The sequence below is a fragment of the Pyxicephalus adspersus genome, chromosome 9, assembly GCF_032062135.1.
Source record: "Pyxicephalus adspersus chromosome 9, UCB_Pads_2.0, whole genome shotgun sequence".
Lineage (NCBI taxonomy): Eukaryota > Metazoa > Chordata > Amphibia > Anura > Pyxicephalidae > Pyxicephalus > Pyxicephalus adspersus.
The window spans coordinates 8844584-8861366 of record NC_092866.1 but is presented as its reverse complement, the minus strand read 5'-3'; the positions used below and the strand labels follow the sequence as shown (position 1 = coordinate 8861366).

The 16783-nt window shown below is 39.9% G+C and overlaps 1 protein-coding gene across 2 annotated transcripts in view; it reads left to right on the top strand.

Moving 5' to 3' along the window:
- LOC140338329 (DNA topoisomerase I, mitochondrial-like) overlaps positions 1-14340 on the top strand; it is a 76734-nt gene extending 62394 nt beyond the window's left edge. For both annotated transcript variants that reach the window (XM_072422513.1, XM_072422512.1), the window contains exons 12-19: positions 7027-7170; positions 7758-7943; positions 8439-8507; positions 10185-10299; positions 10566-10693; positions 11721-11815; positions 12383-12532; positions 13994-14340. In XM_072422513.1, coding sequence (XP_072278614.1) covers positions 7027-7170; positions 7758-7943; positions 8439-8507; positions 10185-10299; positions 10566-10693; positions 11721-11815; positions 12383-12532; positions 13994-14096 — 990 coding nt within the window. In that variant the 3' untranslated portion in view covers positions 14097-14340. The remainder of the gene's footprint in view (positions 1-7026; positions 7171-7757; positions 7944-8438; positions 8508-10184; positions 10300-10565; positions 10694-11720; positions 11816-12382; positions 12533-13993) is intronic.
- Positions 14341-16783: the final 2443 nt, after the last annotated feature.

Below are 16783 nucleotides of genomic sequence, written 5' to 3'. Positions count from 1 at the left end.
GGGCTCTGCTGGTGGGATCTCTGAGCTTTAGTTCCCAGGCCTGTGCATCTGTTGTATGCATTTTGAGAGGTTCCCGGGCCTGCAATCCTGCTGTGCCCATGATGAGGGCCTCCCATCATACCTGTTCCCTTATCTGTACACCTCCTGTGCCAATTAGGTGGGTTCCTGGGTCTGTACACCTGTTGCCTAATAGGGGGTTCCTGGGTCTGTACACCTGCTGTGCCCCTTAGCAGGGGGTTACTTGGTCTGTACACCTGCTGTGCCCCTTAGCAGGGGGGTTGCTGGGTCTGTACACCAGCTGTGCCCCTTAGCACAGGTGTTCCTGGGTCTGTACACTTGATGTGCCCATTAGCAAGGGCGTTCCTGGGTTGTACACTTGCTGTGCCCAATATGAAGGGTTCCTGGGTCTGTACATCTGCTGTGCCCATTAGGAGGGGCTCCCTCTACCCCTACCCTGGGGTCCTAGGTTTGCAATCCTGCTGTTCCATTAGGCGAGGCTCCCTACCCTGAGTTCCTGGGTCTGCACACCTGCTGTCCTCATTTGTTGACGGTCTAAACCAGGCTAAGGAATATTTTTCCTGTAAAAAAACACAATGGTCTGCAGGGGCCCAGAGGGCCTAATTATAAGTACCAAAACACGTCAGATTGAGCACCAAGAGCCTGCAAAAATCCCTTGCGTTTGGGAAAACTGCAGTAGAATAAACACCATTCCTATGAATTAGTTGGAGTATAGAAGTCTAGATGGATGTGTCAGTGAGAATTCTGTAATGAAGAACTAGCTGAACCTATTGATTGCATTTTCACACACCCCCAGCTATGTTCGCAGCAATTCCCAGGTCATAAGCACAGCTGACTCCGGAGCTTTATGCGTATTGGCAAAACACAACTCCGCTCTGAATAATTGATGGATGACTCCAACCTCTGGATATGAGTGCAGGTGTTGTGCATCTGAGCATTGGGACTGCAGCCGTTCAAACCTTTCCAGGCCTACAGCTGACAAATGTCCTGAGCTAGGAGAACTTGAGAGTGTGAGAGGTGAATTTTGTGCCTTTTTATTGCCATCCATGAATGCCTAATGTTCGTAATCGGGGTAGATCTCGGCAGGCGCCGAGTACTGATTTAGGTCGGGGAATGAGCTGTACTGGCTTCTGTCGCTAAGCGATGCTTGGTCATGTATTGCCATGGGTAATAAAAATATATATATGCATCGTGTGCTCTCAACTACTCCCAGAATCCCTTTCAAATAATAAATGGTTAAGCTGCTGACAAACAGAGGAGTTTTTCAGTTTGATGAGCCCGGGAGGAGGATTCGTATTGCATACAGTAAAATTGGCTGCGTTGTCTTGGTGTAATATCACCATTAAACCTTGTTTTGTGAAGGAGAAAGTTCACAATGGAGGAAAAGTGCAGAAAATAATTGGGGGCTTAAACCATGCAGTGTAATTAACCCCTTTGGGATATTTTAGGTGCATCTAAGCCGCAACTTAGTGTGGGATGTTAAAACCCCTGCCCCGTTCTTATTGTTGTCTGTATATTTCACCTTCTTGATTTATTCCGCTGAATATTACACTGGGAAACATATTTTTTTGTTGAGTTAAATCTTAACACTTGTTTTTTTACAAATTTTTGGGTGGTGAATCCAGAAATGACATCAGTTTTTTGCTATCACATTTAGTTTTTACTATACAGGGTACCCTCCATACAAATGTTACACACAATGAAAAAATTATGAAATAATAACTTGAATGTACTATTTATTTAAATTTCTTTTGTTCATACAAAGAATTTGTTAATCGAATTTTTTTTTTTTTTTTAATTTTCAAAACATTTGAAAATTAATCGGGTAAGCTGTTAAGGTAAAAAGTTACGCTTATAGCTTTTCCTTAAATCTTCAATGTTAATCCCGCTGAATGCTCCAACAATGGTCAGCCATCATTTGTACATCCCATATACCCTGATACCGTCTTCCCATGACCTTCAAATCTTTGTGGAATTGTTCACCTTGCTCATCACTGACTGCACCAAGGTTTTCTGGGAATTTGGAAAGATGGCTATGCAGAAAATGCACCTTGATGCTCATATTGCAATCAATCATTTTGTAACTCTCCAAGAGTTTCTGGACAATTTGACTATATATTTGCCAGTGTGATTCCAAGAAAGTCCTTGACCATGGCTTTGAATGATAACCAAACATTCTTTTTGACTCCTGATGTTGTCCTGATGAAATGTTCATCTTTGATGAGCTGCCAAATCTGTGGACCATCAAACACACCGGCCTTTATTTTCCAAATGACAGGCTAGGAAATGCCAAAATGAGGTACTTGAAACATTCTCCTTCAGTTGGCAAAGCTTTAACAAACTGCTTCATCAGACCCAGTTTCATGTGCAGAGACGGGAATATAATATTCTTTCTATCAACAAGTGGCTCATGTGGAATGTTTGGATCACCTGGTTTTAGGGCAGATCTTGGAGGCCAATTCCTTTCCACCCAATGCCTCTCACAAGCTCTGCTGTCCCATATGCACAGTTAACAGGGATACTTGGTGTATCCGAGTTGCTGACCAAGAAGGAAATCAACACAGATGACCCAATTTTTTTACTGATATTGCAACAACTCAATGACTCTGTTTGAATTGTCTGCATGTTCTTCACAAAAAGAAACTAAATGGCCAATTGGGACTGACCCAAATATATTGCTATTGTGAAGGACACCCTCCGCTTTGAGCTATCGATGAATAGTCGCCATTCAGTAAAGCTGCGTACAGACTTCCAATTTTTATCGTTCAAAATGAACGACGAACGAACGATCGATTGGGCAAAAATCGTTCCTAAAAAAAGTAACCAACGACACCGACGAACGAGGAAAGTCGTTGGAAATGAACGACCGGACCGGCGGATCGGATTGGACGACGATCGTTGACCATCGTTCGTGTGTACGATCGTTCATTGATCGTCCATGGTCTGAGCATGCGTGATGAACTAACGTTCCTGTGGTGCACTTAACTTCCTGTATCGTTCAAACGATCGCATCTATTGTGTGTACAATATCTACGAACGATTGTGTCGTTATCTGTATGTACAGGATCGGTGCTATACGATCGTTCGCAGATATCGTGCAGGATCGTTCGTCGTTCGTTTACCAACGATAATAATTGGAAGTGTGTACGTAGCTTTATAGATTGGAATTCCCAATTTCTCTGTTAAACCAGGTGTGTTAATGGCAATACAAAAAGCCATAGTCAGTTCTAAAGTACTGCAGAAATGCAATTTCTCTGGTTCGAAAGTACGATACCTTTTGTTCCTTTTTCAGGTAAGTTTTTTTCACACAGTCTTGATGCTAGGAGTTCTGAAGCTGCCTTCGCTGGCTGAATTTAAACATTATTAGCAAAGCCCCTATGCGTGTTAGAACCACCAAATTTGCTAGGTATGTGTAGCAAAACTGTGGCAACAAGGAAAAACTACAAAAGTTCCAAAAGACCTTGTGGTTTTCCAGAAAATGGCAGGTAAAGTGAAAGCAGGAAAATAGGATTTTTGCGTGATGGACGGCCTACAGAAAGCAGCATAAACATTTGGACATTGAGAAAGGGTAGCGCTACATGTGAACTCAACCCACTAGCAGCAGTCTCTGCCGTCAAAACAGCAGGAGACCGCATTGCTAGCTGGCATCATGACCTGGATGACGTGTTAGGAATGCCACCCATAAAGTTGTGGAGAAGTAGCGCGGTGACATTAGGCAAAAGGATGGCGGGCCAGACACGGAGTTTGGGTCAGCGATAGCAGTAGCAGTGTGTGGCCTCTGGTCAGCTATCGCCAGGGAGAGAATGCATTGGTAAGTGTCATGGAGAGCTGGGTGTAGTGCATCTTCAATGCCACCTAGAAGTGTGTAATACAATTTTAGTGAATGGAGTACTGACAAGCGGCATGCAACAGCAGAAGAAGGAGGCGGTGGACCCTGAGAAGGAGCGGGGACCGCATTGGTGTAGTCCATCGTCACAAATTTAACTGTACCAAACGCTCTTCTTTGGTAAATAGGAACAGGTATCAAACACTAAAATATCTGTATTGGGGCTCCCCGATGTTTGCAATCACACCTAACTCACACAGCAGAAGCTGCAGAAGGCTGACATTTTTTTGCAATCATTTTATTGCCATTTCTGTAACCAGAGTCCACTTCTGGTGAACGTTTTCTGAGCTGTATTATTGAGAAGATTATCAAAATTACAACCATTAATGAAAGATTTCAAGGAGTTTTACTTGGTGTTCATGCAGATCACACTGTTTTCCTGATTAAAGTCAAGGATTTGAAGACTGGTGAAGATGTGCGAGGAGCAAGGCTGTATTTTGGGCAAAATGTTCTAAATGTTGAACCAGAAGAAGACTAAGGAGGCCAAGAGGTTGAAAGAGACAATAGAAGAAAGATTCTGCATCTCTAGCACCAAAAAGTCTTGAGCTAGGGAGCTTCTTGCCTGAACATATGTCGCTATGGGAAACTGTGTTGGCTGCAGGTGGGCACAAAAAATCATGTTTACCTTATTGACATCCTTTCCATGGGACCAGAAGTCTTTAAAAATGGTCTCCAAGTGGTGCTTGAAGACAAAGGCATCCCAAAGGTCACCCATGACTCTCATTGGCTAGGAGATATTTTGTCCCACCAATATGGTGTTTTTGATTAATGTTTTTGTTACACAGGTTGTGATGTGTATTTTTTTTTCCATGGAGACTGGTGGTTTTCTTCCTCATCGAACATCTACTGTGAAGGAATGTTTGACTCGGTATCTAAATATGCTGTCTGCACAAGTACATTTCTTGAATATCAAACAAACATCGATGGAGCAAAATCCCAATGTGTGTTCTGATCGTCCATTGTCTGCTACTTTGCTGAAAGTCTTTGCTCTGGAAGTATCGCACCTCCTAGATTTGCAGCAAGCTTTGTTGGAAGGCATGCTCGCTGACATTACATTGTTAGTTGACTGCTATCCTAAGACCCAGATGCTTTAGCTGTGACTGAGAACTTGCTCTGTGCTTCCCAAAGAACTTCAGCAGTTTTGTGTCCTACAGCAAAAGAGAAGAGAAAAGTCTTTAAAAGAATATGATGTTACCAGCCATGGATTCCTTGTGAGATAAGAGAAAACAAAGCCATTATCTCTAAATGGGTCATACCTAAAATAAGATTGGTGCTAGGAGACACCTTAGCACATACACACTTTCTCCTCTTTGTTTTGAGAACCACAGAATATTATAATATTTGGTTCTCTCATGTATCAGCTTACTGGTTGTATTCATAACAAATAATTTAACATTTGAAAGGAAGAGAACTACTTTAATAACGATACAGTTGTATGTCTACTTAAATACTTCAGAAAGTCATGGCTAGAGTTTTTGTTTTATGTTTTATTAGTACATTTATATGTGGGGAAAATTGAGCACAGAACAACTCAATGTGCCTCTACTCTATTTTTGGGTTTCAGCATAGTCTGTTAAAATGTATCATTGAAAAAATATAGCTACTTTTGTAGCTTTGTTTGGTTTAATACAACTGTTTCAACTATTGGGCATTTCGTACAATACTGTACATTTGTCCATTTCCAAATAAATTGCTAATGTAGTTTGAAAAAAATACTTAAAAAAAAAAATCTGTAAGACAGAAATTTCACAGTACCAAACGGCCTTCTTTGGTAAATAGGAACAGGTATTAAACACTGAAATATCTGTAGACCATACATTTAACTGTACCAAAAGATCTTCTTTGGTAAATAGGAACTGCAATTGATTTTATTTAGCTTTAGTGAATGTACAGTGTGAAAAAAAGATGACTAACAGTGTCTTCACTAAATGTGCTGACTGCTGACCATTTACCAAAACTGACTAGCTAGTAGCTCATGTAAAAGAAAATGCCCTATAAAACACTGAAATATGCAGCTAACAATGAACGAAGAAGGCTCCTACACTGTCCCTGTCACACTACAAGACTCTCCCTGCGTCTATCTTCTACACAACTGGCATCATGTAGTGCATCATCAATGCCACCCAGAAGTGTACAATTTTAGTGAATGGAGTACTGACAGGCAGCAGCAGCCGCAGGAGTAGGCGGTGGGCCCTGCGATGGAGCATGGACGGCGTTGGTAACTGGCATCTAGAGCTGGGTGTAGTGCATCGTCAATGCCACCCAGAAGTGTACAATTTTACTGAATGGAGGACAGACAGGCAGCAGGAGGAGGCGGTGGGCCCTGAGACAGAAAGCGGACTGCATTGGTAACTGGCATCTGGAGCTGGGTGTAGTGCATCGTCAATGCCACCCAGAAGTGTACAATTTTACTGAATGGACTACTGACAGGTGGCAGAAGCAGGTGGAGGCAGTGGGCCATGAGATGGAGCAGGGACCGCATTAGTAACTGGCATCTAGAGCTGGGTGTAGTCCATTGTCAATGCCACCCTGAAGTGTGTAATACAATTATCTGGGATTTGTGATTAAACGTAGAAGGGCCAGACCATTATGTTCTGTGCGCCAGCACTGTTGCTGTCGTCTGTGGCTCCGGAAGCGGTAGGAAGGTAGACAATATTGCTAGTTTGCATCATGAAGTGGATGACAGGCAACATCATCTATTGGTGTGGTGTGAATGTAAACAAACAATGTTATTTCTTAAATGGAATTTTTAAAGGGCAAAAAAAATTTGATTTATGCTTGAGTATATACGGTACATGCGGTTTTACCTTGCAAATTATTTTTTAGTTATTTTTTAAGATTTTTAAAGCCCTGCCTGGAAAGACAGGAGACTTTTTTTTTTTTTTTTTTTTTTTTTTCTTTGTTGCTGCAATTCAGTAACACATACAGGTCTTGTCCTGTGTGCACAGTCACAGAAGATGCTACTAAAGAGCTCATCTGTTGGTGAGCTCTCCCTTCCTATCTGCTCCTTGCATTGCAGCAAAACTCTTTGTGCCGTTTACCCCTCCAGCAGTCTCCGGTCTGCAATAGGACACATTTTAAAGTTGTAAGTTATAATTGTCTTTTTTTTTAACCTTCTCCAGGGAGAAAAAGACTGGGAAAAATATGAGGTCGCCAGAAAACTAAAGCATCATGTTGACAATATTAGGAAAACCTATCGGGACAACTTTAAATCCAAAGAAATGAAAATACGTCAGAGGGCGGTAGCCTTATACTTTATAGACAAGGTAAAGTGGCTATATGATGTAAGTGAAAAAGCTTATGGTTTTGGGGCCCCCAGTGCCAAATTTTGTCTAGGGGGGCACTTCATGGCATTTTCTTTGAAGTGCTTGAAGTTAAATACATGGTGCAGAGAACAGGATGGTTCCAATGTGTCACATGACTGTAAGGTTCCGGGAAAACTCTACTCGTGTTTTGTTTTGTGTTGCTCCAAGGTATTTATGAGAGATTTGAACCCAGCCAAGCCAAATCTGGAGCAACAACCCCAAGTGCTAAAAAAACAATGTTTTCTGGTTGTATTTTGGAAACCATGACCCATAAATAGTATTGATTTTCTTGCGGTAGGGCTCTGTTACATCATTTCATTGGATGGCTTTGTGCCCAAATTGGTCATAATCAGATTTAATAGATCCTCCAGAAACTCACCATTGTATGATAAGATGGTAAACTTGTCTAAGATTATTGTTCCTGTGTTGTGCTCTCTCCCCCAGCATCTGTCCTAGTAAATTCCTGTGAACACACCATTTATCCTCCCCATGGGTTTGTCCCCCGTAATGGTTGCTTTATCTTATTTACTGGAATTTGTCATTTTCAGCTGGCTCTGAGAGCAGGTAATGAAAAGGAAGAAGGGGAGACGGCAGACACCGTCGGTTGCTGCTCGCTGAGAGTGGAACACATTAAACTTTACCCAGAATTGGATGGAGAGAATCATGTGGTCGAGTTTGACTTCCTGGGTAAAGACTCTATCCGATACTACAACAAAGTTCCTGTGGAGAAAAAGGTAGTACAGTAGGCATGCACTGTCCACTTTTGTGTATAGATATCCATAACATCTATTATGCCTCATAGTTTAATCCAAGGAACCGCAATGGTGGTGAATATATAAAGAATGTTGGGAATTGATGATAATTTTGTTGTCTCAAGTGCCAATTATAAAGGGGACCTTTATTCCAAACATTAACACTGCTTTGGGTTCCTTGTGATCAATCTCATTTTTGAAGCTGAAAAACTTTCCTATAGGAGGGACACAGCCACTCTGAACACTTATCCACATCTTTATCAGAGGTCAGGTGGGTGTGGGTCCTCGGTTGCAGAGGTTAGTAATGGTACCATCCATGTTTTGCGGTGTTGGAGTTTGTGTTCATACTAGGCCTTGATAATGAAATATCTTTGCCTTTTGCCTGGAATTTAAACTTGGGAAGAGGCAAGCAATAAAAACTTATATCTCAGTAGTTTTCAGCAACTTGTTGATTAATGGCCTCCGTTTTGTTTTCAGGTGTTTAAAAACCTCCAGCTGTTTATGGAAAACAAGCAGGAAGGAGATGATCTATTCGACAGACTGAATGTGAGTGTTTTCCCCTGTACAGAGCTGTCCGAGGTGCTGATTAACACAGATGTATTAAACCTGGCAGGTTCTGGCTAGACAACTGTCTGCAGCTGGTGGAGGAGTCCCGCTGAGAGAGGAGCCTGGAGCACCTGGTGTCATTCTTTCCTCTTATGAAAGAAAAATGTAACTCATATCAAGGAGAGGAAGGAGCTCAGAGACATTGTAGTATCTGTAATAACTTCTACACAGATGGCTAAGGGGCGATGTGAGGACACTTCACCGTTTTTGGTATTACCGTAAGATGGGACCACTATAGGTAGTGAGTGCCACTCTCATCCATGGCCTGCAGATAATCACTTTTGGCATTCTTCCAAATCCCGGGAAAGACAGGATTGCTTTGTTCTCTAAAAATTTAGCCATCCTGGTGTTTGTAAACTGCATACTTGAGTGAAAATTGCACATTCCTATATTTTTAGTGTAACCCAAAAAGTCTAAACCCAAAAACAATGTTCAATTTTAAAACCTGTCTTTAGATTACTTTTGTTTTTAGGCTTTTTCAGTTTTATTATTATCTATGGTTTACCAGTAACACATTTCCTGTCCTAAAGTGAAAATTCTCAATTGCTGTACTGTATCTAAGATGAACAGTTTTGTCATGAGGGGTTGATCTTCCTATTTGGGCTTTAAACACTTCCTCATTTGCAAAGTGGGAGATATTCTAGAGGAGAAATTGGAAGGCTGATAACATTGTTTCCCCTTACTATGACCAGTGTTCCTCTCTTTCGCGCTCTCTCGCTCTCTCTCTCGAGAGAGAGAGAGAGAGACGGCATTGTCAGGCAGAGTAATGAGATCTGCTGTAATTAATTTAATTATTGTAACTAGTTTTAAAATACAAATGTTGAGTAAGAGGGAGGGTAATCTAACCTTTCAGTGCCATGGCACAAATGTATAAGAAACCTTGGCACCCAAGAGCAAAAAATCTCCCACAGCAATGGTAAAATGAGGCATGGGTCTCATACAAAGCATTGCAGCCAGTCTCCAAACCTGAGTATTATCATATGGAAGGGGAGTCTAAAACTAATACAAATACTGGATCTTTGTCAGCACTGGCATATGATCATGTATAGTTGCTGAACCGATTTGCTAGGTAGGGTTCTATGGTTTCATAAGGTATGTGGGTAACCTTATGACACTCTTGGGTGGGAGTTCATATCGATGTGATTTCTTTTATCTATGCAGTTATATGTCCTGTAAAGAATTTTTTTTGGGGAGTTATCTTTTTAATAGTTATAAGAATTGCTGTTTTTTTTTGTTAGCAATTTATAAATAAAAGATAGTATTACAAAATAATGTATGCACCACCTGAGAAAAACAATGACACACACTTTGACCTGAAAGTTCTAGAAAATGGAGTCTAATTTAATACTATCACAACACTGACATTGGGGTATTGTTTTCCCAAACCTCTCTTGCAATACCTCCAACACCACATATTTTCCACCTGTCCATGGAATAACAAGTCCAATATTAAATTCTGTAAATATGACTTGTTAGATAGGACAGGTTGGGTGAAATTCTCCAGTCTATATGAAGAATTTGATTGAAATCTAATGGAGTAGTTGATGAATTTCAGGCTACATTAAAAAAATATATCTGAAACAAAAACATTTATTGACCAAAGTATCTCTGCTGCAGACTCCAATGCTGAACAAACATCTGCAGTCATTGATGGAAGGACTGACAGCCAAGGTTTTCAGGACGTACAACGCCTCAATCACACTGCAACAGCAACTTGAGGAACTTACAGATCGTGAGATGCCATATATACATATTGTTGTATTTTAGATTTTAGATTGTAATGCACATTTTGCGGTGTTCATGTCCAGTTGAGTAAAGATTCCTATGTTTTTAGTAAACTGGTCTCCATATTTATCTAGTCTCTAGAAATCTTGACCTCTATCTCAAAAATTCCCTAATACATTTTCAACGGTGTTGAATGCTGATGGTGAAGGATTCTCAGGCATTGCATTGGCAAAAACCTAATTCAACAAATTACATATCTTCTCTACCCCTTAGCGGAAGCGACAGTCCCAGAAAAGATCTTGTCTTATAATCGAGCCAACAGAGCGGTTGCAATACTTTGTAACCATCAGCGGGCACCACCCAAGACTTTTGACCAGTCCATGGCCAACTTGAGAACCAAGGTGAGATATCCAGTTTCTGTATATTCTGAAAATGTAGCAACCTAACTAGAATATGTCTTGACTCCCAGGGTTCCTGACCTGTTCAGATTACCCTTACTGTTCTGTCTACCCTGGTCTGGATTAATCCCACTGCATATGTCCCTTCTTCCACCCACACCCTCTTCTGTGTTCAAATTTGTGGTCCTATCACTAATGAGATCTGGAAAAGTCTCTGTAAAACAATATTATCTGCAGGGACCTCCTACTTCTTTACTCCATGGTATTAAGTAGGGCAGTCCAACTCCAAGCTTTGAGTGCTAGAGAAAGGTTAGGATAGGGATTGTTTTGGATTGATTGTAAACTACACTTTACTAAATGTATTGCTGTCTCATAAAGAAATACCAAAAATGTATGAAGAACCTGACGTTCGGAATTGGACATCCCTGGCATTGAGACACTGAACCTACTACTGTAAATGTTACAATCTGGAATGAATGTAACAGGCTAATATTTATGCCTTTTGGAACCCAACACCTTCTAGAGCTTGGCACTGCTGCTTACAAGCCTTCAGCACAAATTTTGCTCACTCAATAGTGCTGCCCTGCGGAAATTCAAGAGTGTCCAAGTCTCCACCAAACAGTTTCTACAGCAGTGTCCACAACAGCAAAAAACTTGGCACTTGTAAACAACTCTGCTTTCCTTGTTCAGTGACTTCTCTGGCATCTTCATCCTCCTACTTTCATCTTCACTATATTCTCTTGCAGTTGTATTGCAATATATTACGTTTTGGTTTAGGTCCTCATTAATTGCGCTTTATTAACTACTTTGCCTGAGAAAGCCCATTGCTTGAAAAATGTCTGCAGGTCCCTATTTTGATTGGTTTGTTTGTATAAAACATTCTATCACTGCTACTTACCCTCTGTCTTTACAACATAAGGTCTAATGTTTGTGTGTCTGAAAGGAAAATGTTTTCACTATGGTAGTCAATAGAATTCTTCACTCGCACTTGTTACACTGTAGATACTAATTGAATTTTTTCTACTACCAGATTGAAGCCAGGAAAGAACAGATGGCTTTGGTCAAGAAAGAGCTAAAAGAAGCCAAAAAGCAAGCTAATGAAAGTGACAGTGAGAAGCTCAGGAAGTATGTACTGGAATATTCACACTCCACCAGCATTTTTTTCCTAACTTTGTTACTGTTGTCTTTTGGCCCATTGTGTCATGTGCAGTGTCCTCCTGTTTTTCTGTCTTCTCCTGGTGGACATCCTGATGATTAGGTAAGTAGATGGGACATATTGTTACCATTCTCTGCATTAGTATAGTATAGTGCACCATGCTCAGGGAAGACTGGGGACTTTTCTGGAAAAAGAGGTACTACAGGGCACAGGTACAGATTGAATGTTTGCATTACCTTCCTTCACTTTGCAATAGTGGATACTTCCAACTGTTACAGATAAAATTGCAGGTTTCTGAAATTTTTTTTATATGTTTGTCCATGAGAACTATTATATTAACCAACTAATGGTAAAGCCGATTAAGAAGCTCCTTAGGAACTACTTTTTAGTTTTATAAACTTCTAACACTTCCACGGTTCTGTACAAAGTACATTAAACAATCCAAAGTCCCTATTTGTAGAAATGAATGGCATGTATGTAAAGTTGCCAAGATTCTGTTTTTCCACTGAAAAATAAATTGTTCTCTTGATAATTAGGCTTTTGGAAAGTAAGAAGAAGGCTCTTCAGAGAACTGAGGAACAGATTATGAAACTGGAGGTGCAGGCAACAGACAGAGAGGAGAACAAGCAGATTGCCCTGAGCACCTCCAAGCTAAACTATCTGGACCCCCGTATCTCAGTGGCCTGGTGAGTGATGTTCCACCAGTAGCTTTGAGAAGCATTGTAACACCTACACGTGTAGTTAAAAGTTTCTGGTATTCTCATGCCATTTTTGGATTTCTTTTGTACAGATACATTTTCTTTCCCATACAGTTAGGTCTTCAGGGGGGGACAGTGCTGTGAAAGATCTGGCGCATCCTGAGGAGAGCGATAATGGCCACATTGTACTAACAGTAGGAAGTGTTTAAAGGGGCATGATTAAATGAAACCTGAGCCTACCCACTGTATACGTGCACGCATATGCCCCAGTCTTGTGCCAGTGTGTCAAACGCATACAAATCCCAATTTAAAAAAAAAATCATGCTCCATTATAGAATATAGAAAGATGAACATGCCATAGAAATCGGCAAAAACAGGATTACTAAAAACACTTAATCATTTGCATGTTTTACTCCTTTTGGGTAAGTGAGACATCCTTTCCTCAGTGACAAAAACACAGCAGTAGCATAGCTACTGAGCTATGGGCCCTGATGCAGAAATTGGACCTGGGTCTCACCTTATGCTACAAGTCTGCCCTGCAACTGATTGCCTTCTAGCTACAGATCTATGAGCCCTAATGCAGATTTTTGATGAACTCCTCGCAATTTGGGGACAAGCTTCATCACAGGTATTGTAAACAAAGCAGATACAGAAGACCATCTACTATGGTCGGCTTTTGCTGGGCTCTGACAAATGACGCTATACATGTTGTCACAGCACAGAAAATGATATGTTTATGTATTATTGGTAAGGTATTTACCTGCACTGCAGTGTCCTTTAAGGCAATCCTGCCCCAAGCAAGTGGTTACCATGAGCGTAAATGGTTTACACATCCTTCAGATGCTTTAAATGTACCGGTTTGTAGGTGCGAGAGGGGTTCATAGGCAGTGTATGTTTATTGCAGAAATCAAATCTTTTGTTAAATGCATGTACTACTGATTCTTAGATCCAGATGGGTTTTCAGTTCACCAAACACACAAATTTAGTACTAGAAAAAATTACATGTATGAAAAAGTACTCTAGTCAAAAATGAAATAAAATATTCTATAAAACAAGTGCTCTGATCAGATTCCTTGTTTCATTTTAGAACTTGTGCACTTGGGATGGTGGATTACTGGGACCCCAAGTTTGGTGGAGGTGCCAAATAAGTTGGATGATTGCTAACATGTAGCTGACCTCTTTCTTAATAAACTCCAAAATTCCAGTATTCTAACTACAAATCATAAGCGTTAAAGCCCAGGGTTAACTACCCAACTAGATTGATTCCTCTTTCACAATAAACTGAATACATATGGTAATGTGTGATTAACCAAAATATTTTTTTTTGTTTGTTTGTTTTGTTTATGGGGCTCTTGTATCCATCCTTTTGAGATTATTTACATGCTCCTTTTAGCATGATCATTAGCCCTGTTAGGAAGTAATCCTCTTGTAATTTTTTCACTTCCACAGGTGTAAGAAATGGAACGTTTCCTTAGAGAAAATCTACAATAAGACTCTGCGGGACAAATTTGCCTGGGCTATCGATATGGCAGAAAGTGACTTTTATTTTTAATGTTGAACTGTGTTTTTAGCTTTAACTATTGCTGTTTCAATTTAAGTATTTATTTAATCACCATGGAGACTCTTGTATTCCCCATATTTTATCTACTTTATATATCATTAGTGGGTGTTTTAATGTTAATAAAGTTTTGTAATGTGTGTGTTTATTTTTTGTTTTTAAACTGAACCTTTCATGTTTTGCTGTATAGCTCATGTAAAGTTTGACTTCAAATAAATGTCTTCATATTACAAAGTAAATCCAATCAGTAGTACATTTATTTGTGAATGCAACAAGATGGATAGAATTAAATGTGTGATTAGCTTTAGTGAAGCATTTTGACAACTCCATCTGTTAGCTGGTAGAGCAGAAGTGAATTAATAAAGATGGTGGCTAAATGTGGCACACATCTCAATCAAAGTCAGTAACCCCCTTTGTGGGGACCATTCTATATGATTTATGATCATTCCACACAGTCTATAACATTTATGGTTTAGTCTGCACAAAACCCCCTACACATCTAGCATCAGTGGCAGCAAAGTGCATCATAATTCCTTCTGAAATTGCTGAAATGTGTTTCACTTGGGGTATGTTCCCATCCCCCCCACGCCCTCAGAACATCTGGCTGTACACCAATGATACCATCCCTTTACTGCTCCTAACATGTATAAACAGAGTCCATACTAAGGATCCATTAACTGATATGGTTCACAGGCTTAATCACAGAAGTGATGGTGAGCCGATAAAGGGTGCCATTTATACACACTGATCTAGATAGGAGGCCCAATTTTTTTATCAATAGAACTCAATGTAAATATAAATCTTGTTTTTGTATACATGTTTTATATTTTTGTTATAAATTGTGGCTTCACAATGTGGATATAATGTATGCATAGAGGAAAAAATTTTGGTATTAGTATGGCAGAAGGCATATGAAAGGGGAGTAGAGGGAGAGTTTAAAAATAAAAGGAAAATGAAGGGTAGGATGAGGGTAGAAATGGGAGCAGCTTAGCGTGAAGAGGGCAAATGGAAAAATAAAAATTTATCTTTAAATCAATGTGCATAACTATGCATGGTTTACAATACTGTAAAGTATCCTCACCTTTCATAAATCTTGTTATCCATACAGGTGTCAAGGCCTGGAAGATTACCTATGCATGGGACAGCAGCCAACCCTGAGCAATCCAGTCTGAATGAGTGATTTTATTTACAATAAATCAATACCCTCTGTGATTGAGGCAGTGAAACATTTGTTGTTTCAGATTGTCTCCTAGCCTCTGCTATTTGGGGCTCCTTCCAACAAGCAGGGTAAAGAAATTAAGCTAAAGCTAAAACCTGCACAAAATGTGATCACAGCTCTGGCTGGCTGACTACAGCAATCATGCCAAATAAAAACATTTTAAATAGAGACACCTAAGCCTAGCAGGATCTCTACACTAAGATGTTTAAACTTCCTGGTCACTACCTAGAATAAGTTACAACCATGTTACCATGCTGGTGTTTACCAAACTGGAACAGAAGATGATCATGTAATCACATGTGTGATTACATCTGTGTAGCAGTTTATGGTGCAGAATGAGAAAGAGAATGGTGGACAGGGACTGGGCCAATGTTCTAAAGGTTTATCACCACACTGGTAGAGAGGTTCACAATTAGTGTTCAAGCTTGTGCCCAATGCAAATTCTCCTGATCATCCTATTATATAGGGTATAATATAGAGGAATCTATGATTAAGCACAATGCTTCAGGGAAAAGCCTTTGTCCAGCTCTTGTAGATCAATGAACGGCAAAGTTTTAGCTAACGTATTTAGCGGTGATGTGGCCCATTTCTCTAAATTACTGTAAAATAGATTGTTATATTATTTTAACAATAAAAACAGAGATCCAATAAAGAGATCGAAAAGTAATACAAAAATTGTTAAAATACAATTTGAAAAACACTTATGTAAATAACTTTTCCACACTACCTGGAACAGGGAAGGTGATCGTGTGGGTGTTTACCAAGATGGAACACTGGATGACCATATTATCATGCTGATGTTCAATATCCTGGAACATGGAATGATCGTAAGATCCCACAGGTGCTTAATAATTTATGGTTTGCAGTAAAAGAAAGAGGAGAGCGGGATGGGACGGAACTTATACACTAAAAGTGCAGCACCACACTGGTGGGAAATAAACTAGCACACAAATAAGAAATCACTATGCAGTTGATACAAGCAAGTTGTGAATAAACCAGCCACAGATGTGATTAAACCACATACTAGGGCAAATTGCCCCAGGGGAGCAGTCTGTGTCCAGATGTTATTGCTCTATGGACCAAAGGGTTTTTTCAAGAACTAAGCAGTGGTGTGATCCATTACATTATAATTTTGTAAAATAGTTGATGTTATCCAAATATTTTTAGCAATAAAAATAGAGATCCATCAAGTTCTCTGAGCTGCTTGCTACTAAAGAAATATACATTTTAGTTTTTTCTAAGGAAATGGGTACTTGAGCTTTGTGTTTGTGGTAATGATTGACTTCCCCTGCAAACAATGCTGATGTCATTTTAGGTATTTTTCTGTATAAATTACCAGTCACATCACAAATCCCAATACATTGCCTTTCAGACTACAGGTAAGTCTCTTGTACACGGTACAAATGTTTTTTTTTACAAGTTTGAAGTACCCATAAAATCCTGTACTATGGTAGGGAAATAA